Consider the following 25,676-nt stretch of genomic DNA (forward strand, 5'->3'; position numbering starts at 1 on the left):
TGTCACATAAAAACGGGTAAACAGGACATTTTCAATAGTTTATTCACTTATTGCTCTTTCCTTTCAAAGATTAGTGCATTTTGGGGCCATGATAGCAAACATTGTCTATGCGTATTGCCTTGCTGAGCTACACATTTGGGGAACTGAACCATGAGCATTTTGGAATGAGAAAAGGGGAATTCTTTGTGTTTTCATTCTGATATGAGGAATAGCTAATGAGGAGTGAATAGAACTCTTGGACACCTTAGTTCTCAGGTACATTTACAGGGACATTTGCTCATAATTTCCTTACCAAGGAGCAGAAATCTGGTCAATGAAACACAGGTATTCCATTAAATAACAATATACTTGTAAAATACATGCAATAGTCTGGCTTTTTAACTTTGTGTCTTTTGTTGTGCATTAGCTTAAACTGCTATCAGAGCAATCAGATTGATTGCTGCAGGTTTCATCTACCATGACTGTTGTAAACAGAGGGGTAACACTGCTGATAATTAAGGCTGCATTACATTTTCCAGTATTATTTATGTCTGTTGGAGTAGTTTATAGATGAATAGAATAATCAGTGTTCCCTTCTTATTACATTTACGCCTCTCTTAAAAAGAATTAATATGCAGGTTTTGTTTTCTTAACATGGGAGAAAAATATACGTGACATTTAACCAGGATATCCTGAGGATGTGGAAAACAAGGCACATGAATTTTCCACTGCATCAAAAGTATGGTAATTGGTAGCAGTCGATTATCTAGAAATATATCACTATTTCTTAAAGCTGGCTGCCACTGATCAGAAGACTTATCTTCTGTAACAATACTAAGTGAAAGAGAGAAGTGTGAGCTACACCACCAATGGTTTTGCAATGCTTTAACATTAGAGCTGGTTCACTTCAGTGTTTGCTCTAATGGAGTTTTGCTGCTTTGTGTGCCATTCAAAACTGCTGATAGACAAATTTATGGAATTAATGATACTTTAGAAAATGCACTCACTTTCTTGATATTTGTTGCTAGTCCTTAAATAGTAGAAATAAACTGATGTTAAGAAAAAAAAGCAACTACCTGCCATTTAATTAATGACACATTGCGGTAGCTCCTGGTGGACTCTGTTTTTGTCACTGTTTCTTGTTTATGTCAGCCCCGTTCTACAATATTTGAACGCCTCACAGAATGCAGTACAACTTTAACCCCTGAAATTGTACTTTATTATGTCAGTGTTGCAGATAGAGAAGTGAATCAGAGTTTGTGTCGCATTACATGCTGAAGGGCAGATTCAAAAGCAGGCAAATGTGCTTTCAGTCTCCTCTCCCAGTGTTCACTTGATCCCTGGTGGCTCAGCCTCCAGGTTCAGGCAACACCTCAAACCATGGTCTTTGCCCAGAGGACATTCTCTCTGGTTCATATGGAGCACAGTGGGTATAGCAGATCTGCCTAGTTAATGTTAGACCTTCTTGGCATGAAGTTAGTGGAGCTATTTCAGGATATTCAGATTTTAGCTGAGCATAGAACATGCGAAGGTAAAATTGCTCCCAAGAATTATAGGAATTTTGTATTCCCTCTGTATGTTTTATTGCAGTGTGATGTCATCAAGACATGTCTTAAGGCGTTTTGTTAATGTCAGAGTTTTCAGTAAATGACATTTAAACCTAGCATTTTTTTTGTGGTTATGAGCAAAAAAAATGATGGAGCTCTTTGAATGAAGTGATGTGTTATGAATGGACATCAGCTGAAACTGTGCTCACAAAGACTAAGACTTTAGGGGCTTTCAATTTATATTTGATGGTTCCAGTTCTTCCAGTGTAAACATTTTAATTCATTGACAGTCTTGCTCTAAAACTCATTCAGAGATTTAAAAAAAAAAATCTGCTCTTTAGTATCATTGTGCTACATTGTGGTAAAATTGAATCACAGCTCATAGCATGGCACATTTTAAATATTCAGAGAGATCAATCCCAGAAGGCAGCAAAGAAGCTAGAAAGAACTAGAAATCAGAGTGTGTGCAGCTGACAAAGCATCAATGTGAATCCGCAAATCAGCATTACGTGAATTGTCCAGAAATGTTATTAAAGCTCACTGAGGTATTAACTCCGTGAAACAAGGGAGGGAAAATAAATACCAGGTGGGAAATCATGTCTGTCAGAGCTTCTCTCACTAAATCCTTTTCATTGTTGGCTAAAATAAGTCAAATAATCTAATTTTTACCCATGGACACCATCTGAATGCATGGGCAGACACTGTACCTAGCTGGCATGTGGTACAGTAATTTGTTAATTGTAATTGACTTGTAAATCAGAGTCCTGAGGTGCAAAGACTAAAAATGCTTAAATGAAAAAATATCTGTCATGCAATGTAAAGTACGTTGCATCCTCTGTTGCAACTGTTGGAAGGTCAAAACCCCCAAAATTTAGGTGCACAAGGAATAGAAAAAAAGATAATTCAAATACTCCTCCCGCCGGAAATAATACATTGCCTTTCAGGGTTGCACAAATTCGCAGTGTGTATTTTCTGTACATGGGGTGAAATCAAAATTAAACCTGAGGAGCACTGATCAGCTTTTGGGGGGAGCAGTGTGACATGCAGATTGTTCACCTTTGCTTCAGGCAAGCTAGCTTGGCTAACGTACTTCCCTGGAAAACTCCCAGCTGTCAGCCACTAAGATCTTTACAGAGTTCCTAACAGAACCCTGACTTCTGCAACTGTTGTGTTTTTATTAATAATAATAGCAACAGTAGCAATTATTTTTACTGTTGTTGTTGTTACTGCTGTAGAAAGAGACTGTACAAATGCATGCAATATATGGACTCTTCCTGGAGGAATTTACAGTCCAAGAGAAGTGGCTTAAAAGTGAAAAATGGAGGATGTGGTTCCACACAAACTATATACAGACTTTCTGACTATCATTTAAAATAAAATATCTACCTTTTTGCTTCTTTAATTGCCATTGGTCCTGTGCAGGACAGAGCACGGTGAGTAGGAGACCAAAGGCCCTTGCTAGAGAAAGTGTTTCAAGTCTGTCGTGTTTCCCTGTGTGATACGCTGTGAAAATCCTGCAGAAGCCTTTGCTCTGGCTCATTCTAACGTTCCCTCCCCACTGCTGATACAGTCGTCTGTACCTCAGCCTTACAGACTTGCATTCAGAACCAAATGCACAGATGCATTTGCATCTGCAGACTTTGCTGTGCTGCCTGGCTTGGCGATCCTGTATATTGACTTTGCAAATGCAATTGAAAGCATTCCCCTGGCAGACGAAAATTGATTTTTCACAAACATCAATGAGAGCTTGGCAGTTACATAAAATGGGGGTGAGAACCACTGTGTGGAGCTGAAAGAACAGTTCTGCTCATAGGCATTTAAAAATACATGAAGAACTGTAGATCTGAGATGAATTTATTAGAATATATGTGACCTGTATATCCACTTAATTTTCTGTACTTATTTCAGTGCCAGGACATTTCTGACCAATTCTACGTTGTTACAGGTGATGTTTTAATTCCCAGACTGAAGGCACTTCAGAAGTCCTTTCCCAAGAACTGTATTTTTCATGACAATAAGGCTGTGATCCTACTGTTAACATAAAATGAAATGGTTAAAATAAAATGAGAACCTGCTGATTTTATATGCATTGTTAATTATTATGTGGACAATATCACCATTCTTAGCATTGTACAGTCTAGCATTACAACCAGTTTCTACATACGAAAGAGATCTTGCATAAAGATATGTATGAAAGTTTTGAATGGTGTAAGACATCTTGGAAACGAATAAGAGAGAAAAGGAAGGAGAAGGGAACAAAAAAATGAAAGTTATTTTGACAGAAAATGAAAGATCACCACTTCTTATTCTAAAAGGCGATTGCAGATTAATGTAGTAGAGCGAGCTGTTTTGCAGTCTAGAACTAAGAGGCTTTGGGGGTTAAATCTGGAATAGTCACATGCAGTTTGATGGGATTGTCAGCTAACACAGGTGGGTTCAAAGCTCAGTGAAACAAGCAAGGCAGTCTCATCTTTATTTTAGTATCACTATTTTGGGTGCATGTGAATATTTCCTCATGCTCATGAAAACTACTTGGGCTGACAGCACTGAGGATATTGTGCATAGTCCAGGGTCAGAAGGAAATGGAAGAATAGAAGGTGCACCTTTACTCACAATATATTAATTTCATTTTTTTTTTATAAATATGTCACAGCCTAGACACCACAGAGAATTATTCTAGTTAAAGATATAACTAATCATGAGTTAAATTAAGTTTGAACATGAATGTGAAGTTGTAACCATGTGAGAAGCCCCCTTTTTCATTTTTTCCTTCCTAAAATACATTTCTGTGAACAGAATCATCTGCTTTCAGGTTGAGGTTCATTAATTTGTGAAAAGGATTATATGACATGGTGAATAACATGGGATTTATCTCAAGGATTTGGGAAGTCCTTTCTGTGTATCCATTCTGTTCTAGTCTTTGGAAAGTAGCGTATTCTAGGTGGAAGTTAGATGATATATTTTGCATTACCATATTATTCTTTTATTACTGTCAGCTCCAGTGGCAGAAAAATCTTACGTAATGCTTAGAAACTTTCTCTTGTATGAACCAATTATTTGTAGCTGTCTACAAGATCTGAAATAAAGGTAAGAAAATACTGCATACTGAGTCCTGTAAGAGCATTTTATAATTGCCTTGGCAAATGAAGCACACATTTGACTTTTTTCAATAATAGAAATTCCAAAAAATCTAAGAGAAAAGCCTTCCCTCCACCTTCTTAGATAGCTACTTAGAGTAAATTAAAATCAGTGCTGTAAGAAGATCATGCTGGTAATTTAATTCCATGGAGATTATCACTTTTATGTATAATAAAACAATATATGAAAATTTGAAACCTTAATCCTTAGGCAGCCCTTTCATCTGTTCATTCAAATGGAAGCTCTTTGCCTGTGAGTGAATCGCTGCTGAATGCAGCAACTGAAATTCTTGCATATTATACAGATCCCATCAGAAGCTCCAAAAGAGAACAACAAACTCACCGATGCAAATCTGGTACTCGGTACTGCTGCCGGGGAGTGTGGTGGTAAAACAGCAAAAGCTCCTGAGGACTTCTGGGGGAGGATGACCACAGTTTCTGCTGAAATGGAATGAACAAGAGTGGTGATGGCTGCTTATAATTCCTAGTTGTTTCTTCAAATACAGTCTGTACCAGATTTTCGTCTAGAAGACAATAGAAAATTTGACCAGAGCAAACAAATTTAATTAGAGTAAGTTTTCATTGAACTGTAGTGCAAAATCATCTTGGAGGATTTTCTTCTGATTTTGTGGAAAACATCTTTAGTCACAATTTTCAGAACAAATGAATATTTCAGGTCAGAGATACTGGGGAATTAAAAGGTTGTGGTTTAAGAGGTGGGTTTAACGTCCCTATTGCTGTTTTTTGCCATTGACCTGCCATTGAGAGTTGTATTGCAAAATTGCTTTTGGAAGAAGTTCTAGTTTTCTTTTATAGTAAGAGGAAACATCAGGATTTTATCTTTTGGCTGCATTCTTAGGTAGAAAATAGATCAACTGAAAGAATTAATTATACACATGGCAACCTCAGCATTAAAGCTGCAATTTTGACTTAGCCAGTACTGAAATATGTGAACATTATTGCATATGTCCTTGAGCTCTGAAGACTGTGAAATGGGATGAGAACAAGTGTAGCTCCTCTGGAGAATGTGGAAAGGCAGCCTGCAGAAAGGCATGTCTATACATTGACCTGTCTGTTGTGAAAATAGGGAAGAAAGCCAATCATTCCCAATTCTGCAGACATTCTGACAGCTGAAGTAGGCATTAACAATTTGCAACACATGGCATGGGGGATGAAAGTCTCTGAGCTCTACAACTGAGAGTTTCCTGTCTGAAATGAAGTAGCAGTTGAAGGTAGCTCAGAGAAAAACCTTTTTATCATCCACTGTGTAGGGACAAAATGGAAAATATTAACCAAAAACTGGGGAAAAAATAATGTCACAACTCAAAAATAGTAATGTGTTGTGGCTTCAAGTCTGAATACTTCTGAGATTTTTTGGCCTTTATATGGGGATTTTTCTGACAAAGAAGGATCAAGTTTTAATATGTAGGTTTCTGCCAGTATATAATAATCTTTTGTAGCTTTGAATGGATTTGGTATGTAAAAATATTTTTGTTGCTAATATATTGATGCAGAACTAATAGTTTTGGATTTCAGTTGGCAGAAGAGCTGGAAGAGTCTCATGGCGTTATCCTGTCAGACACAGGTTTCGCTGGACTTGCCTGCAGAGCCCTGCGCAGCCTCAGCCAAGCTGGTCAGGAAAAGGGTCGGGAATACGAGCAGGAAGATTTGCCTGGGCAACTCTTCGGGAAGTGAGGACTGTTGTTTCTTTAAAGGACTTAAATTGTACTCTACTGATTTACACAAAAACTCCTTTGCAAAGTTAAAAAGCTGTTGTTTTTATTGCTTAGGCCTTCAGAGAGGGTGAAGATTATTTGTATGAATAATTCTGAACTAGAATAAGTTGAGACAGAGAAGTAGCAGATGAATGTTTTCAACAGTTGCTAATATAATTTACATTCATTAAAGATGTGGTCAGGTATATTTGGAGAGACATCAGGTTTCTCTAAGATGAAAAACAGTCAAAAACACAGGAAAGAATGCCATTACTTACAAAAATTGAACAGTCAAGAGGAGGAAATAGGTATTTAAATTTTGATTATTTTTCAATAATTCTGTGTGCTTGGTATAGCAGCAAAGCCAATTAAGCAGATTAAAAGTGAAATTGTATGATAAATGTGAAAACAAGTTTGACTCTAATTCTGGAGACGGAAGTTAATCCTGTCTTTGCCAGTGTGAATCTGTGAAAACGGTTTTCTTCACTATTTACCGTGCTTGCTTTTGATCTGATTTCAGTTAATAAAGTAATTCTTAGACATATAGTCTCTGTTGAGATAGTCATTGTTAAGTGTTGAACATAATGAGGACCTAGACAATAGTAATTGCATTATTATTTTTGTAGTTATGAGTAATAATATTAATTATTTGCGCTGTGAAAAGAAAAGATCTAGAGAGATGCCTGGTGATAATAAGGAAAGACCATGTCCTGTCTGGAGCATGGCCATTGGTTTTGATGTGCAGGTTGGATTTAATAAAGGTATTAATGTCTTGCCTTCACTGTCGCTACACTAGCTTTCCCTTTTGACATACATTTAGGTTATGGAGTTTCAATAAAAGTAGAAAAAGGAATTAAACCTCAGGCTCTGACACCAGTGAAAAGTACTACTTTTTGTGGGGAAAATTTGTACCAATGGCTGTTTTTCATGGGGTCTCACTACTATCAGTGCTTTTCAACTGAGAGGAATTTTATATATGCTGCTGCTGCTGCTATTGTCATAATATTTGCATCACTCTGGTGTCTTCCAGACTCCTTCTCTATTTCCTTGGCATTGTCCATCTGTGGGAATTCATGGCTGGGAAATGGCAGGTCCTGGCCAGACCTGCAGCAGGGGGGGATGGTTAATCAGGGGCTGGGGGTCCCCCCATACCGTTCCCCATTAGTGACATGGAAGTAATATGTGTACAAGAGCACTGCTGTGATCCTGCTCAGCCAGTGGAGATAAATTGTAGTAATTGGGTGGCGAGGCAGGAGCTGGCGCTAGGTGTGACGGCAGAGACAAAGGGAACAGGAAATCGCCATACGGCGTCATATGCTCCTTCTCAACCTTAATTTTGATTGCAGCTGTCAGCGTGGCATTATGGTTCTTGAATGGGCTGTTTTATTGAGCTCAGTGTGTGGGAGAGATTTTTTGGAAACTGAAACAATGCTGGAAAATGATTGGCATAAGGTTGCAGTTCCTGAGATAGTTGCATAACAGCAATATTAACTTGTTGAAAAAGGGATTTTTGAATTAGTTAAAATTTTAATTTTTTCATCTGTGTCTTGTTCTAACTCTTACGTGAGTTAAAAGTGCAAGCAGATACAGTCAAGAGGGTGTATTCACTTAACTCTAGTTTCTTAAACTTTGTAACAAGTACTGTTTTTCTTTTCACCTGCTTACTCTCATTTAATTTCACAGTTGTGTTCTTTTACAGTATTAAGGATAGCATACTTGTACTGATTTGAAATGCATTAGGAGAAAATGTTAAAATAGTGCTGCAGGAGAAAGAAAATGTACTGAAGTTAACAAAAATATGCCTTTACATGACCAGTGAGAACTGGGATTGCAGTGGTTTCTTATGCTCTTCTAGCAAAAACATTGTTTTATGGAGGCATATTGACCGCTCTGTCTGCAGCCATATATATTGCTCAGGATTGAGGGAGATTAATTTCCTGTCTGTATGCAGATACCACAGATGAACTCTTGCTTTAACTTGAACAAAACTTTTCAGAGTAATTCTGCGTGTGTTTTTCTTCAAAGCTTGTTATTTTTTGTGTATTTGGCCTTTAATGGGGCTGATATTGGCTTAGAGTTACAAAGTGAAACTGTAGTGATTTTGGACACACAGTTCATAAATTAGAAGTTTTATGGCTATGTTAATGATTTTAATATATATGTATTTTAGCCAAACTTTTTTTTTGTTGCACATTCTGCTAAACTTCAATTTTATCTTAGTTTTTTCTCCTGCATTAATTTATAAAACAAACAGAAATGTGTAGTGCTAGGCAACAAAGAATAAACTGGAACATACATATATATATATACACACACACACGCATTCATGTAAAAATCATTTTAATAACATTACATCAAAATAATCACAGGTGCATGGTGACTCATTTTTGTGTATTCACATAAGAACATGCTCTGAGCAGCCTTACATTGAAATTTGTGAAATTATTGGAATCCATCTACTTACATGGCACATTTGAAAAGGTGAGATTTGCATTTGAAAAGGATGAATCAGAACTAAAAATAGATTAGAGATTCTTCTGCCTCCCAAGGGTCTGGAGCCATTTACTGTAGTTATTAACATGATTTCAGGTGAAGTGTTTCCTCAATAAGCTTGAGTAACATTTTTATTTGAGAAAAGAAGAAAGAAAGAGCAAAAAGCGAGCTGTCAAAGATGTGCCAGAGAGCTTATTTGTTTGTTAAAGCCTTCATGCATAATTACATTATTTCTAGATTGTTTATTGTTATTAATTAATTAAAAAAAAAAAAAAAGAAGTTTAGGATTGAGACCAACCTAAACCTTGACCAAATTGGGACTTTATTTCCTAAACTTGTCTAAATCCCATACAACAGCACAGTTTGAATACTTCCTAGGCTTGTTTAATCTTATAAACAACTTCTTTAAGTACCTTCTCCTTAGGCTGAAAATGTGAAAAATATTAAAGTAATTTTTACTTCTGCATGCTCAGAACTGTCTGCTTTGACAGAATTTACAAATCTCCTACTTAGACTTATTTTTTTTTTTTTAATTTGGGGCTTAAGTAAACAGACAGTGAACTCCAGCATGGTGGAAAAAATCTGAATACAGCCCTTTTTTTAAAAGCGTACTGGATAAGTCATTCATTCAAAGAGTGAGGTGGCCAGGTTCTGGGTCTGCTGAGAATGATGATGCTTTAGCTGTATCCTAAGAGACTGTGCATACCAGCAAATCTAATGTTGACTGCAAATGATGATGAAGTTTATAATGTGTGTATGAAATAGGAACTGGACCAGAAATCTCCTTTCTGAGGCTGATTCTATCAGCCAGATACATCCCCTTCCGTCTGATGCTAGAGAGGATTTTTCTTTAGGTGGTTTCTTACAGGAAGATATTAGCGAGATAACCATATCTAGAACTTTCATCAGTATTCATTTGAGGGGTTTGTGGTGCTTTACTGAACACGGCATACAAGCAGAAATTCTCTTCAATTATGTGATATTTAGTTATTAGATAATTACAGATAATTGCATGGGCAAGTTCTATGAACTAAAGTGTTACCGTAACATCTAAAATCTACAAATTGGGTAACAATTATGTTTGGAGTTATATCATTATTTAAAGTATAATTACCATGAGATTGGCAGTGCATGTAATTAATGAGTAATCACTGGAATTTGCCTTCATACTTTCACTTCCCCCTTGTAAAGTTCTTTGTCACAACATTTAAGTATAAAGATAACATAAATTGACCTCCATGTGCATTATACTAAAACACAAAATACTTATTTCCACTGTGGTACTTGCTCCTTAATGTTCTATTGGAGAAAACAGAGCAGGTATAGTATGCTGTGAATGGGGAAGTGGAGCAACCTTTCAATAGATGCCAGCTAGTGAGAGAATTCTGTTCCATAGCTGTCCAAAGTAACCTTTATTTAATATATTAAAGCTAGTTGCTAGTTTGTAATTAGCTAAAGTTCTGCTAAGAGTAAAGTCTTTCTAAATCTCCTCACACTGTCTACTATCTTCCTTCCATTGTAAGGAAACTTTGAGTGATGAAATTTCATAAAGAAGAGAAGAATCTGTAGATCACTCGTGGGTTCCAACTGAACAAAGCTTCTTTTTTTTTTTTTTTTTTTTTTTTTTAAATATTGTTTATATAGGACATGTTTTTGCCAGACTTGCAAGTTATTGAATAGTGGTTTTGATTCTATTTTTTGTTTGTTTGTTTGTTTTATTATTTATCAGGGTTTACCTGGAGAGATGATTATACACAGCATGTTATTGGTCAGGAACTCTCAACCATTCACAAAGTCCACAACAGACGCCCTGATACATTTGCATCTGAAGAATCTGACACAGGAAGGTAAGTCTTCAGTGGTGTTTTTGCCTGGTAGGTTTTTGGGAGGGTTTGCAAATGATGAAAAATAGATTGGCAATGAAGCTGAATTAAACACATCACCAAAACTACTATCTATATGATAAAAGGAAACCAGTCATACAACAGCACTGAAAACATTAGTATGAAAACAGCAGACAGAATGAATGAAAACTCTCAACCCTGTTCTTCTGATTATCAAGTTAAGAAAATATGCCCTCTGTTGTTAATTTAGGCGTCAATATTTAAAACATCAAGTCTTTTATGCGATTTATGCAGGGTCTAGTGTTAGTTCAGCCAGCTCTACTTACGATTGGCCTAAAAACTTACACAGTAGCTCATCCACAGGACACATTTTATTCTGGAATAAGCCAATAAAAAGAAACAGAAGTATTGAATGACATTCTGAGCAGCTAATTGGATTTTCAAACTCATATTCTTCCAAAAGGTAGCTGTAATTGATTCAAAGTCCATAGATTCTTATCTTCAGTTGCAAAATTTGCCCAGGAAGGAGAGATTCATGCAAGTTCACATGACAGAAAACAATGTTGGGACATTTCTATCTATTCTTTGCATTATAGGAGATATTTTCCTCATGGCTTGAAAGATACAGAGTGGTGACTTAGCAGTTATTGTTGGCAAGAGACACAACATCTGTAATTTTGTAGAATGATATGGATGTAAGACGTGCAATTATATCATCTTCATATACAGATACACATATAAATATACTCTTTTACCTGGTCTGTTCTGTCCTACAGGCTTTTAAGTGCAACCCAAACACGAAACCCCAGAAGGAAATTTTAGGGTGCATAAAATTTTAGGAATGTTAAAAATGTTAAATTTTGCTTTCTCCTATGTGATTTTAAGAAAAGCAATCTCAAAATTAATGAAATTAAAAGGAAGTGGTTTTTGTTAGAAAACTTTCTTAGTAGTGGGACAAAGCTTGAACATCTAGCCTTCCTAGGCAATATTTTGAATGTTGGACTTTAGAGCTTCATATACCACAGTATGTGGTTTGCATATACTGCAGAACCATTTATTTCCTAGATTGCTCATTTATAGAAATAAAAATGCTGTGTAATTGATACTGCCCAGTGGCTTCAGCTGTGCATGCCTCTGTTTTAACTGAATTCCTAGAATTTGACCCTGTATTTCATATATTTGCTGATTCAAAAGCATTCCTTAAAATCACAGCACCATACATTTCAGAAATGCAGTAAGTAGAAACTTAACTTCTAAAGAAGATACTCATCTATAGATTATCATAAATGTGATAACAGCATGCAGTTGAATCCATAAACATGTTTTCACTTCTTAGATACACAAAATGTCATTATTGTATAGATTACTCTCTGTACATGGTATCAGAAATGATTTTGAATATCTTCTGGGGGAATTTTTTTTTACAATGAGTGTATCTAAAACTTTTATTCATGAAAGTAAGATAAACTAGGCCAGATTTCCACAAGAGCAAGACTGTATTCTGCAGTGTTCCAGATTCATAGTTATATAAAAATGAAATGTATAAGAAGATATAAGAAATAATTCAGTTTTTAGACTGAGAACATATGATTACTTTTAGAAGTTCCTGTTGTGATCAGGTTTGAGCTGTTTTGCATTTTTAACTAGAACTATACATTAACCCCCCCCACACACACACACACTTTGTATATTGACAATTCAGGAACATCAGAATTTCAAATGTGTTCCACTTATAGCAGTTCCTATTGAGGATAGATTTTCTGAAGTTACCAAGCTGTGCTTCTGAAAGCATTATCTTTTGTGGCAACAGTTTAAAGCATTAATTGATTTTTCTGGTTGTCCATTTGCAATATATTCTGTAGGTCAGAGAACAGTGGGAACTTTTTCTCTGGCACCTTGTAGATTCTGATCAAGTTTGCTATATACTCAGTGTGATCAATGAGATTTTAGCTCTTAATAATCTTATCAGATAATAATTAAATAATTTAAAAAGCAACTTAGTGTAGGTATCTAATTATCACAGAAACAGTATGGCAGGAAGACCTTTTATTAAGGATAACGTGTGTAATAAGACAATATGAAGTCATACTAATGAGTCATTAATCCCCACAGAGCTAGTGAGAGCAAGAAAATAGACTCAGACACTTGAAAGGTAAATTGACTTAGGCTAAATTAGTGTGTATGAAATCTGATGAAACAGAAGACATGGATTTCATCTTAAAAAATATGATGAAACTGGGAGCTTGATTTCAAGATGAAAGTTCTTTTTTTTGGTGACTAACTGGAGTGTACATGGTATTTCCTGGACCCTTATTAAATTTCAAAAAACCCCCACTCTTAAAAGAGGATCCAAGATAAAGGAAAAAAGACCATTCTGCACACAGGGAATAAATGTCAGTTGTGTTCATTGGTGCAATTAGGCAAAACCACAAATGTTTCCAGCAAACTTCAATGTGTGAAATGGGGTGTAGCATTATTTCTATAATAAAACCATCATTAAGTCTGTAATAAGATTCTCTCAGCATTTAAAAGGGAGAAACTAATCTAAAAAGTGTGGTATCTGTTAACTGAGAACATTCTAGAAATATCTGAGGTGCAGAGATTTAGATTTTTATACATAGAAACTTCTAAAACGCTGTTTTTTTGTAGGAAATATATATTTTTTTCTGTGGATAAATAATACATATGTTGTCATTATACCCTGAAGTTCACTGTATGCAAAGTCCTTTTTCAGAACAAATTAAAAATGAAAATAATTCCAAATAAGTCCACAAGAACTCAACTGATAGTCATTTCTCCTACTCACCGGTGCTTTTATGTATTCATCTTTCATCTTATTTCTAACATCGTTTTGTCAAATTTAAAGTACATATTTTAATTCAGTTGCAATAGTAGGTCATTTAATGCATTTTACTGTGTTGACAAGGTGAGCAACAGTGATATACTGGTGAACTACAAAAATTTAAAAAAATCTTTCAGATGTATTCATAAGATTTTATTAAAGTTTTCATCAAATGAAATGCTTTGTTAGACCTTTACATTTGAATTGTTTAAAAGTTTATAGCATAAAATATTACATCTAATGTGGAATCTAAACACAATTTGGGTGCAATTAGTGTCTTCATAAGAAAAATAAGAAATCTCAGATCCCAGATTTTGTTTCTACCACCAGTGTGAGTGATTATATACTATACATAATGGCTTGAAAAAGATAACTGTCTTTTATCTGTGCATTCAGTTCCTGTTAACACCAGTGGAAATTCTCGGGGCAGAATTTGGCCTGGTATTTTTTTTTCCCTTTTTTTCTTTTTTCAAAGTTAGTGAAGAAATGAGAAGCTAGATGTTGGAATTAATTGTTGAATGAAAGATGAGTGTTTGAAACTGGGATAGCTTCTATGATGAGAGCCTCTTTGGATTAGTTCCTCTCTGTTGAAGCAGAAAGCATACTGCCTAGCTTCTTCTGAAACTGCAGAACAGTTTTAGTCTGGCTTTAAGTTGAAAAGGAGGTGGATAATGTTACCTGCTTGTCCACCCTCTATGATAAGGCAGAATTTAGAAATTTGGAATAAGAGAAAAAAGTGAACAGTGTGATGAGGAAGTGAGATATATGGTGAATTATATCAAGATTGCTCTAGTGCTCTGTTCAGTAAGCCTTTGTTTTCCTAGAGTTTGTATGCCTGATGGGTAGCTGGTTGTTTTACACGGGGGAGAGGGGGAGTGTTCTTCTGGTACTTCAAAATGAGCAACCCTGTGTGTACTACTGGTTGCAATGCCACTACAGTAAATTAGATTATTAATTACGTTTAATGATATTAAATTAGTTGGGACATGCATTTGATACAACTGTGAGCATGGAAGGAAATCTGTTACTTTGGGCATAAAGTATTGTAAATAAACACAAGATTTGCAAAATTACATAACGGTACTCTCTCAAGCTGTGTGCCTACATAGGCACCACGACTTGGTAGAATGGACTGGTAGAATAAAATTTTGCTTACAGTGGCACAAAGATGTTAAAAGTCAAATGATGTCTCACCTCCTTGAGCTGGAAATCTCTTCTACCAGGAATTGTTCTTTACTGAAGAAGTGTGTGGGCATGTGGGTAGGAAAAGATGACACCAAGGAAGTTATTTCCCTCAAAACAATGTGTCACTCACAGGGAAGGAAGCAGACTGGGGACCCTCTCTGCTTTCTTGCACAAGGAATTAAATAGCTACTGGTGTTGACATTTAAATTATCATCATCACCGACATATTGCTGAGATAGATGAGGAGAGCTGGTCATGATTCAGATTCATTGCACACAGTGCTCTGAATCCCGTATAAACACCTCTACACTGCTGCTGTTCAATCACATTTTTAGCTTTTCTTTGCAGACGTCACCAAGATCTGTCTAAACCACTCAGAAAACACTGCTAGTCTGTGAATCCCAGGCACATGAGATGATCAGAAGAGATACTTGTTCCATCTCATTATTCCCTTTTTAAGCCTTTTGCTGGAGCTGACTTGCTCAGCTATTTCTGCACATCCAGTAGTCTGACTGAATTCTGTAAATTGGTGCAGAGCCAAATTGATGTTGAATCTCATCATCATCTAGCAATTTTTTTACATCTCAGAACCATCTCATATTTCTTTGGGGTGCAGTTTAATCATCCATATTTTCTTTTTACAAGTGTTTTCTTTTCTTCCGAATATGGCTTTGCCTTGATGTAGGCATTTTATTTGATTTACTGTTGGATCATTAACTGTGATTCATGAAATAAATTGTTAATAGTGCAAGATTTTTTGACTGCTTTTGCTGAAACATTGAATTTTCTACACTTTTGTGGTTGCTAATCTTTTGAGTGACTTTTTTGTTATGTATGGAACTAACATCATTGGTTTGCTGTGCCTTTTTAGTTGGGCACTTTGTACGTTGTTCAGGTTGGTAACTTTATTTTCCTTGCTTCTCCTGTGCAGGAATTTGGGACAGAATGCGGACAGTGAAAGAAATTACGATCTGGAAAATGATGTGAACTTGGCCAGGTCTCTTCAGCAATATCTTAAATATCTTGGTATTCTCTCCCAGTCTGCAGCTACAAATTTGTATCCAAGGAAGACGAATGACAAAGCTTCTGTCAAGGTAGTATTTTTAATGTGGTTCCTACATTCTGTGATTTTGGCTTCCTTCTCTGAATTCTCCTTATTTTTCAATTTTCCCTCCTATCTCAAGACCAGACATTGTTTCTTACTGCCTCCTCCAATTGATTATCATAACTACACTAACCAAGTTCTCTTCAAATTAGTTGATTCAGCCTAAGCATTGTAAATGATAAAGCTGTACTAATCTGGAGCATTTTACCTTAATTAAGGGTGGATTGCATGTGAGGAAGGAGGAAGAGTGGCATAAAGGTGGTAACATCTGCACTGGCTGATCTGAAACACTTTTAACAGCATCTGAACTGCTCTTCTCCAAAAAGCTGGCTGAACTACCCTGTGAATTCTTACTGATGTTTATGGTGCTTAGAGTACAATTAATATAACCTTTGAGCAGATTTGGATAATGGATCTAATGAATTGTGCCTCAACATTTCCTACTTCTTATTGATCATAAAGGAAGCCTATCTAGACCAATTAAAGTTCATATGTATACCTGATAAATTTACGGATAGCTAGGAAGATAAATCACAGCCATTAAATAAAACATTAAAAAAACATGCAAATACCTATTTGAGAACTAAACCAATTTTTCTTTCATAGAGAAAATCTGTCTTGCTCCAAAATGGAGCTTGATAAATTTATAAAAATGATTGGATGGAGGGGTTGCATATGACAGGCCCTTATTAGCCCTATATCTTTTGCTCAAAAAATGTGTTTATCCAAAGCACTCTATTATTTTAAAGAAATAGGCTGCTATTATAATGATCCTTTCAAAAAATTGGTATGTGCCATTTGCATGAATACAATGTTAATGCAACAACCTTGGCTAAAAAATATATGGGAATTGTAGGAAGAGATTCAGGCCAAGAAAACAGCATCAAAGCCAAACTACTATTTTTTCCAGGAACTAACTCAGAGACAGAATTACTGCGGTGTATCTGCACCAGCAACTCCCAACAACAGTATCAGTTGTATCAACTATTTAGTCATTGTATAAATGAAATGTTATTATTCTTGTCAGAAGCTGCAAGTTTCCAATTTCACTGATTGGCATATATAATACTTATGATTTATGGCATATGTCATTAGGTGTTCATCTTGGATAAGAGAAACTTGCAGGCAGCGGCAAGGCAGCTTTGGGGATGGGTGAGTGATGACCTTCGTGGTACTTCTCCACTCTCTACTCATGGGTGCTGACTGCAGTGAGGATGATGCCCTGCTTTGAATCACTGGCTTTCAGAGACAAGAAAACTTGCCCGAGAAGTATTTCAGTGGGTCTGGTGCTGTCACACAAGTTCATAAATAATCCATATGGCTGAGACCTTCTGTGGGGAAGCCTGCTGTGATAACACCACCCACCAACCTTATCGAGTGTTGCCATGGAGATGGGTACTCTGAAGCCTGGGGGAGTGGGATAAAGAAGAGAAAATCTGGAAATGAAGCACATATAGGAGCAAACTGTACACTTCTGTTTACTAAGGAGCATTTTAAAACAACAGACATTGAGTCAGATGTGTTACGTAAAATTTAAAATATATTTTAAAAATGGGAAAATAATCTTAAAGATAAGTAATCAATCATGAATCTTAAATGATCCTGGAGACATTTCCCTATTCTCTGCAAATCAAATGCAACTGCTATTCTTTAAAAAGAAAGGAGAGGAACACTGTGTTTGTACAGTTCATTGGGTCATTAATGAAATAACATTTAAACAAAAGATAAACCAGGATTTTTACTATTCCAGGAAGCAGAAAAAAATGTAAAATTGAACAATTTAAAAAGAGTAGGAAGGAAACTGCAAGAGCTGCATTTGATATGGTCATACCACTTGAAATTGAAAATGGCTATCTTATGCACTTTAATTGCATGCTTAGATAAAATCTTGGTACCTTATTTTTGTATTTCATATATGGATAAATTACAAACCTATATTAAATAATTGTAGCAAGATCTTACCTTTTTAACTTTCTTGCACTTTTTTGATTAAAAAGAAGGGTAAGGCGGAGGTACTTTACCCTACTTAAACTTAGAATTACAGCTTTTGGGCCTTTATCCTTCTTAAAAATATTTTTTCTTTCGGTTATATATTTATCTCCTTTAATTCTTGCTGTCAGAGGGTAGGAGATGCAACACTACTCTGGTTGCTTTGATACCTTACCTGCTATGAAGTATAGCTGAATCTTGCAGAAATTTAGTGCTTCTAGGCAGACTTCCTGGGTGGATTCTGATTTGTTCCAAAACTGTCATCACAGTATTCTGTCCAAGAGTAAGACAAAGAAAGAAAAAAGGCAAAGAGGCTTTGAAATATTTGTTATATTCCAATAGTATTATTTAGTATCTTAACATAAACATTTTTAATCAAACTGTTTTACAAACTTTCGGTCTTTATTTTTCCTACTATCTTCCACATGTATTATCAGAATAAAACTATAGAGCTTCAACATTACCAAGTACACAGCACACATGGTTATGCATAAAGTTGTAAAATAAGACACAGCAAAACCTAAACCAGGTAACTCTTTTCCTATTTCCCTTGTTCAAACGACTGTCTGCTTGAGGCTTGCTACCACAGTGACAGAAATAACACTATTAAACTTAAACAATGTGATGGACCAAAATTCCTATAATGTCTACCGTTTATTGCAAAAGCTTCTTTGAAGTGATTTTTGAAGCACTTGAAGTTCATCAGAACTTAGAATTTTTTCTCAGTATTTAGACAGTATCTACTGCAGGCTGTAATCTAGCCAGCTGATAATGACTCTGCTAGTGGATAAATGTCAGTAAATCAGAAGATTTGGTGGGTCTGTTTCCTGAGGATTACAGTTGTAAAGAACATTTCACTTTAGTTCAACTGAAAAGAGTTGTTCAGAAAATGGGCACTTGGTGGCATTTGTTACTTAAGCATTAGCTAGTGGGTTTTTTGGTTGTTTTTTTTTTTTTTTTTTTTTTTTTTTTTCCCCCACTTGGGCTTAATTAAGGTTTTACCATTCACAAAATGCTGCATTATCAGTTCTTGTAATTCCATTCTACCAAACCTGGAATTAGTATGGAAAATAACATATAACCAGGCACATACACACAATGAGAAAGATTGGTTTATCTTTACTGAGGCAATAAATGCAGAGGCTTCAAATCATACATGAATTTCCCTGTTCTTCTCCCCTCCAGTTAGAACAAAACCCTCTCATAGGAAAAAAAAAAAACAACAACAAAACAAAACAAAACAGAAAAAACCCACTACCCTTTTGATATTCTTACAGAAACTGAGAAGCAGTTTTGTTGGGTTGGAAGGGACGGTACATAGCTGATGTTACTAAAGCTAGTCAGGTGTAAGAGGAGAGCTTGCTTGGTTTGCTGCTGATGGCAGCACTGCTGGTGAGCTGTGTGTGAGCGTCTGCATAGCAGGAGCATGTGGGAAGCCTTGAAGAAATCTTTAAATAAAGGAGGTGGAAAAATTAAAAAATAACTATGTCCACAGCGGCTGTTACAACAAAGCAAAAAAGAAAGGCAGCAAAAATGATCAGTATGGATACAAATACTCCTGTTGTCTACTTTTCACCAGCCATTAGCTAAGGCAGAGAGGAATGATCTTACATTATAGTTTTTTCAAAAGTCCATATGCTTGCCGTTGGGTAAGTTGCAAGAGGTTTCAATTATAATGTTTTCATCTGACCGAGAGTAATTTTCTAGTCATCACAGGAAGAGAAAAGATTTGAAATGTGATCCAGAAATATTTAAAAGTCTTAAAATAAGAAGAAAATAAAAACAAGCCACCTGCAACTGCTTGTATTCTTCTTAACTAACTACCATTTTTAGCTGGAACTGCTTACTTTTTTCTTTAATTAGCTATCATTTTTACATATTCTCTTGCCTTCTGATAGCCTGGCTTGTCAATCTTGATGCCTTAGGCTGGCAAAAGTGCACTGCTTCGGTAGCATGGCACTGCCCTGGGCTCATTTCAGGCAGGGTGGCTATAGCACACAGCAATCGCATCCACCATGCCGCATGGCCGGACACTCTCTTCCTCACCCTCCTGATCTCCCAGCTCCACTCCGGGGCTGGACACTCCATTGGCTCCTCTGGGAACCCTTCTGGACAGGCTACAGGAGTAAGGAAGTTGCCTGCTACACTCATGCTCGTGCTGCATTTCTTGTTGCAGGGGTCTCTGGTTTATGGTTTAGGTTTTAAGGCTAGAAGATTCATGTAACTGCTCTTATTCCTTCCCCCTGACTTGGCCTCTGAGGTCTTCAGACAGGGGTCCTACCTGCTGCTGTCTTCCTCAGGCTGGTGTGCCTAGTATGTAGTATAGGGAAAAAGAGAAGGTTATCTCAGAGTCCTCAGGAAGTTTCATCCATTTTCTGCTGTTTCTGTGTATTTGGTTTTTAATTATATTTGTTTTCAAGATAGACATTATATATAAATATTGTGATTGAGAAATCTCCAAGTCTTAGGTATTATAAATTCTGAAGCAAAGAGTTGGGGAAAAACCAGAATCTTTACATCAAAGAAGTTGCTAATAAAGTTAAAAGTCTTTGCAGAATCATGAAGGGAAAAAGAAACAGATACCATGACTCATTAGTGGTAGAGAGGTGTAACTGTTAAATCAACAGTACAGTAGCACTGAAAGGGGAGCAGGTGCAAACACTTGCTGTGGCAGAGTCAGTTTGCTGGAATTTAGAAGGGTACAAAGGTTAGACAAGGCGTTTGGTAAAGCTTATATTGTTATCCTCAGTACAAGAGGGACCTTCCACCTATTTTCCCCTTTCGTATTCAGGGAAGAGTACTCACAGCTTTGCTGGGTTGAAAATCAATTGTTCAATGCTTTGTAATCGATCCTCTGGAAAAACTTGGATGTGTGATAATTATTAAAAAGGATTAGTATTTATTTTAGAAAAGCTGCGTATACGAGTGCTCAAAGATATACTCTGGATTTATCTGCAAATAATAATTACTGTGATTAACTGCTAAGAAATTACGCAGTCATTTCTCATTTTAATCTGGAGCTTTAATTCAAAAAAGTGGGACATATTTATCTAACTGATTAAAATACAGTACTGAAGGAAGATCATCAGAAGATGATTTGATTGACTGACTGCTGAAAAGCCAAAAACCCTTCTGCAGTGTATACATTTAAACTCTGCTTATATAAATATGAAATGTAATATTTCATATATATGGGATTAAGTAGAAGTAAGAAAAATGTAATTCTCCCTGTGCATAAACACTTTTGTAAAAATATCAGAAATAATTGATAAAGAAGTGTCTCCCTGAAGCTACAGACTTGACTATCAGCATTTCTATACAACAACCGTTAGAGTAATATCTGAATGTCTCACAAGCGTTCATGTATTTATTCACCTAATGCCATTGCAGAATAGGGAGGAACTAATACCCCTACTTCACAGACAGAGTAGATAGCTTTTCTGAGGTTGTGCAATAACTTTTTGGTAGAGTGTAGACTAAAAATTAAGCCTCAAATTCCATAAAAATATTTCAACTTTAGGTTCATTCTCCCCTCCACGGTCTTTTCAGTAAAATAGAAACATTAAAGTCTTCTTTAAAAAAGACAAAAACAAATCAAAACAACACGAAAAAACAACAAAGAAAACCCCATAAGCACTGGAGTAGAATTCATTTGGCCAAATATGGATGTTTGTATTCATGCAAGTCAGCGTAAACTCATTTTATGGTAAGTGGAGAGAAAAAAGGGATTTCCAAGTTACGATTCATCCATTCTAATTTAAGTACATAAAATAAGACATTGTAAATTCTATCCTGTTGGCCATCCTGCATGAATCTGTTATCGATAGCAATTTTTCCTGGGAGGACGGGTACCCATACATTTGAAGATCTAACAGAACCATGGCTACAAATCTTAGTAAAATTACAATCGGGTTGTTTGCAGCAAAAATACACAGTCTGGTGATCTAATGTGACCTGTGATTTAATTTTTGAATTAATAATTTGACAAGTGAAACTTCTGGTGCCAGTACTGTGCTCTTTAAGTCTTAGACCTAACACCTACCTTTACATACAGCGTATTAATTTATGTACTATGCAGTGACACAATTTCCACATCTAACATACAAATCACCATTTCCCTTATCACAGTTATCTTGTAGAGATTAATTACTTGTCCAATGATTTGAAGATACAAGTGCTGTAGAAATTATATTATAAATGATATGTGTTAAATCTGGAGGCTTATTTTAAAAGACAGTTAATTATTTTCTAGTAATTCCCAGATGAAACATAGATTGATAGTCTTAAAATCTTAAATACTGACTGGACGATAAGATTTGCTTCCTTTTTAGATCCCACCCCTTCAAAATCAACTCTTTTTTTTTGCCAAATACCATGTGTTTGAAGGTTTTGTTTCTGTTATTTCTTCTGCAAGCTTGCTATTTGTCTTGCAAATATTTATGCACTGTACTTCAGCACACTGGTCTCAGTAAATAGAAGATGATGGATCTGGTACAGATTTTAAAGTGTATTCCATATTTATAGTTATCTTATATTCATCAAGTAAGAGGGTATAGTTCACAAAATTTTAAACTTAGTATATCTAACCTCTGTGTGAGTGTGCTGGTGTATATTTCAGGACAGTGCAACAACTTTGTTTTATGAGGGGAAAAAACTTCACCTTACCTCAAACAGTTGTCCAGCAAACGGTTGGTTGCCTTCAGTGGGGTTATAAAGCGGTGTTGTAGGCTGGATCCTGCAGATCTCTATTCACTTGCATTTCTTTGGGTAAAAGTATTCTATAGGTTCATATGTTAGAGTTATAAATATATTGAATTCGTGCTAATGTGCTCAACTTTTGGCAGATGAATATCTTCATGTTTCTATGTAAATCATCGTTAGATAATGAGTTAGCTCAATATACCAGCATATGCCTACAGAAAATGTGTTTAAACATCATTCACTGAAACCTTAAGTAACAGACTTATTGACATATGAGCAAACTGTTCTCAGCCAAGTGAAGCTGATATACCCTGGTAGATCTATCAGCACTGATCACCATGCTGCACAATTATACCATCCACTGAGGGCTGACTGTCACTTTTTGGATCCTGCTGGTAATCTTAGGGGGCTTCTGAACACGGTAGCCTTAAAGACGTAAAGTGCCTCAGGTCTGTGGCTTCACATCTGGACAGTGGTCAGATGGAGCAAGTATTGCCAATAGGCATCACGGGACCCACGATCTGACTCCAGTTACTGGCATTCAGGCCACCATACACACACACACACACACACACACACAGAGAATAGAGCTTCTCACTCAGAAGGATAGTTGGAATTAGAGTTTATTGAGAAGACAGGACAGACTGTGGTGATCAGACACAAGGCATGGTCAGACAAGTATACTGGCCAGCCTGCTTACATGCTACTGGTCCCTTTTACTCCCTTTTCCTACTGTTTTACCACAGATGTTCCCCAATCCACCTTGATCCTCTCTCTCTGGACCTTTCTCTAAACATCCTATAGTATGCCGTGTACAATGACAAGATACTCTTCTTGGCATCCCATAAGGAATCCTACACCCCTTGTAGGCAGTAGCCCCTTCAGTCTGTACGGTGATCCAGAGAGCTTCTCCCATCAACCCATCTGGTAGATGGCAATCTTGGACATCGTGGCTGATGACTCATTGTGATGGCCTGGGGAGGAGCTTTGGCAGGGGCCTCTTAGCATTGATCAGGTTACTGGAGTTCATCCATGCATCATTTTTCTCTCCGCATATTTAATTGTGTGGAGACAAGCCAGGTTATCATATAACCTGATGTGTAAAACTAACGTTTTTGTCTTGATGATGACCTCATGATGAACACTGAGTGAAAGACCATCCAGCACTCCTACACCAAACAAAACTTTGTTTTAACCCATAGGATGGAGATTTGTCAGAAAAAGAGAGAACAACCAGCAGTTAGTTATGAAGACTAAAGCTACTGAGTTCCTCAGCAGCACAAGAAATGGCAACCAACAATAAAAATTATTCATACAGGGGAGTCTGATGGAGAAGGTTGAAGGGTAGGCATGCAGCTAAAATCATCCCAAAAGAGATCAAGAATGGCTAGGAACATTTGAGACATACATGAAAGAAACTAATGTATTTATGCTCTGTTTATTCTTTTGCTTTGGAGGGTTGTTTAGCTTAAGAATGGTAGAATATGTTGCTCACAATTAAATTGCTGTCAGATGAAATTACAGCACTGTAGATTGTTGAATGGTATACAGTCAGACCCCAGACAATCCTGTTATGCTGCAGTTTCACAACCAGAATTAGGAAGCAAGTAGTCACTAGTTTTGATCAAAGGAGGCTCTGAAGACCCCTTTTGCTTGATCAAGCTTTTGACATTGCAAACTACAGGGTGTTAATTAACAGTCTTTGCCATCTTTACTTCTCTGATGTTGTTCTTAAATGGTTTCAAAGCTGTTGTAATTCTCAGAAATAAAATAAGAGATAGTTACAGAAAATTATTAGTGAAATAATAGGTCAGATGAGATGTCTGTGATGGTGCCTGTTGCCTTAAGCCTGTGAATCTGTCAAAAGACCATGGCATAATGCTATCCCATTGCTGCAGGAGTCACTGGTTTGACCTCTTTACCAGTTTCTGTATTCTGAATTAGTCTTCCAAGTTCTTTTCTTTTATGCAGTGATTTCTTGCATGGTATAATATCATTATCCATAGTAAGTGGAAAGGTCATTATCAGCTGGTAGAAAAAGCTTTTGCTTCACTATTGCTCAGAAAATGGAATTCGTTCATTGGCCTTACCTGTTATTTTCAGACAAACCTAACACTAAATTTTGGAGTGTGTAACATGATGTCTACAGCACACAGAGACTTGTAAAGCAGAGTTCCCCCCTTTGAGCTAGCCTGAACTTAGCTGGAAGCCTGCTACGCTATCCTCCTGACACTGCAGCACTCTATGGGAACAGCAGCTCACCAGCTGAAAGGATGAAGGCTTTGTTAGCGTAGGACTGGCTACTTTAGCTGTGATGCTGTAAGGACACAGCCATACTACTTACTCAGCTCCATCCCAGGGACTTTTGCACTGTAATCCACTCCATGACACGTATTTGGCCCTCAGGGCTCTTTGCTGGCTGGATTTCTCTCAAAGTAAAACTAAATTGAGATGTAAAAATTCATAGCCCACACTTCGATGTAGCAGTCAGGCAGTGCCTCCTGTGCTCCTGTTTAGTTAGGGGTTCACATGAGTACGTATATTTCCCATGTAGTGAGTTTACATGAGGCAAGTGTGTGTGGGTCACACAGTATTTAGACCACATCTGGTAGAAAAAGCTAAATGTCTTTCAATCCACATAGTGAGTTGAAGTATGAGATGATTTAATTTTTGGTAGCCTTTGGGAACTTTTTTCTTATCCCACGATTGGTGATGGAGGGCCTGGTTTCAGTGTCTGTTGTGGTTTTATTTTCTAATTTCAAGAGAGCATATGGCCCCTATCTCAAATAGACACAGTAAGTTTTGTATTGTAAAAAGTATTGTAGGTGGAATCATAATCCAACCAAATTTAGGTAGTAGCAAACATGAATTAATATCTGAAAATGCATCAAACAAAAAGCTAAATGGAATTGAGGGAAGAAGATTTCTTCTATATGAATTCCTATGGGGTTTTTTGTTAGCTCTATATGCCCTCAAGATTTAGTAAATATATCCTCAAGAAAGGAAGTATTTTGTCATAAATTTAATTCCATTCTTTCTGCACTTAGGCAAAACATTCAAATCAATCTACCCCTTAGTGTATAAACCGAACAACATTTATCTGTGCCTTGGATTGTATGTATCTAATTCTGCTACCCTT

At 36.5% G+C, this 25,676-nt stretch overlaps 1 protein-coding gene across 1 annotated transcript in view; it reads left to right on the forward strand.

Annotated features, from left to right (window-relative positions):
- The window catches only part of PTPRN2 (protein tyrosine phosphatase receptor type N2), a 664,155-nt gene that overhangs the window by 220,440 nt on the left and 418,039 nt on the right, over positions 1 to 25,676 (forward strand). Inside the window, exons 4-5 of the mRNA XM_042802176.1 lie at positions 10,601 to 10,718; positions 15,674 to 15,836. Coding sequence (XP_042658110.1) covers positions 10,601 to 10,718; positions 15,674 to 15,836 — 281 coding nt within the window. The remainder of the gene's footprint in view (positions 1 to 10,600; positions 10,719 to 15,673; positions 15,837 to 25,676) is intronic.

The sequence above is a fragment of the Tyto alba genome, unplaced genomic scaffold (assembly GCF_018691265.1).
Source record: "Tyto alba isolate M040663 unplaced genomic scaffold, T.alba_DEE_v4.0 Super-Scaffold_38, whole genome shotgun sequence".
NCBI classification, from domain to species: domain Eukaryota; kingdom Metazoa; phylum Chordata; class Aves; order Strigiformes; family Tytonidae; genus Tyto; species Tyto alba.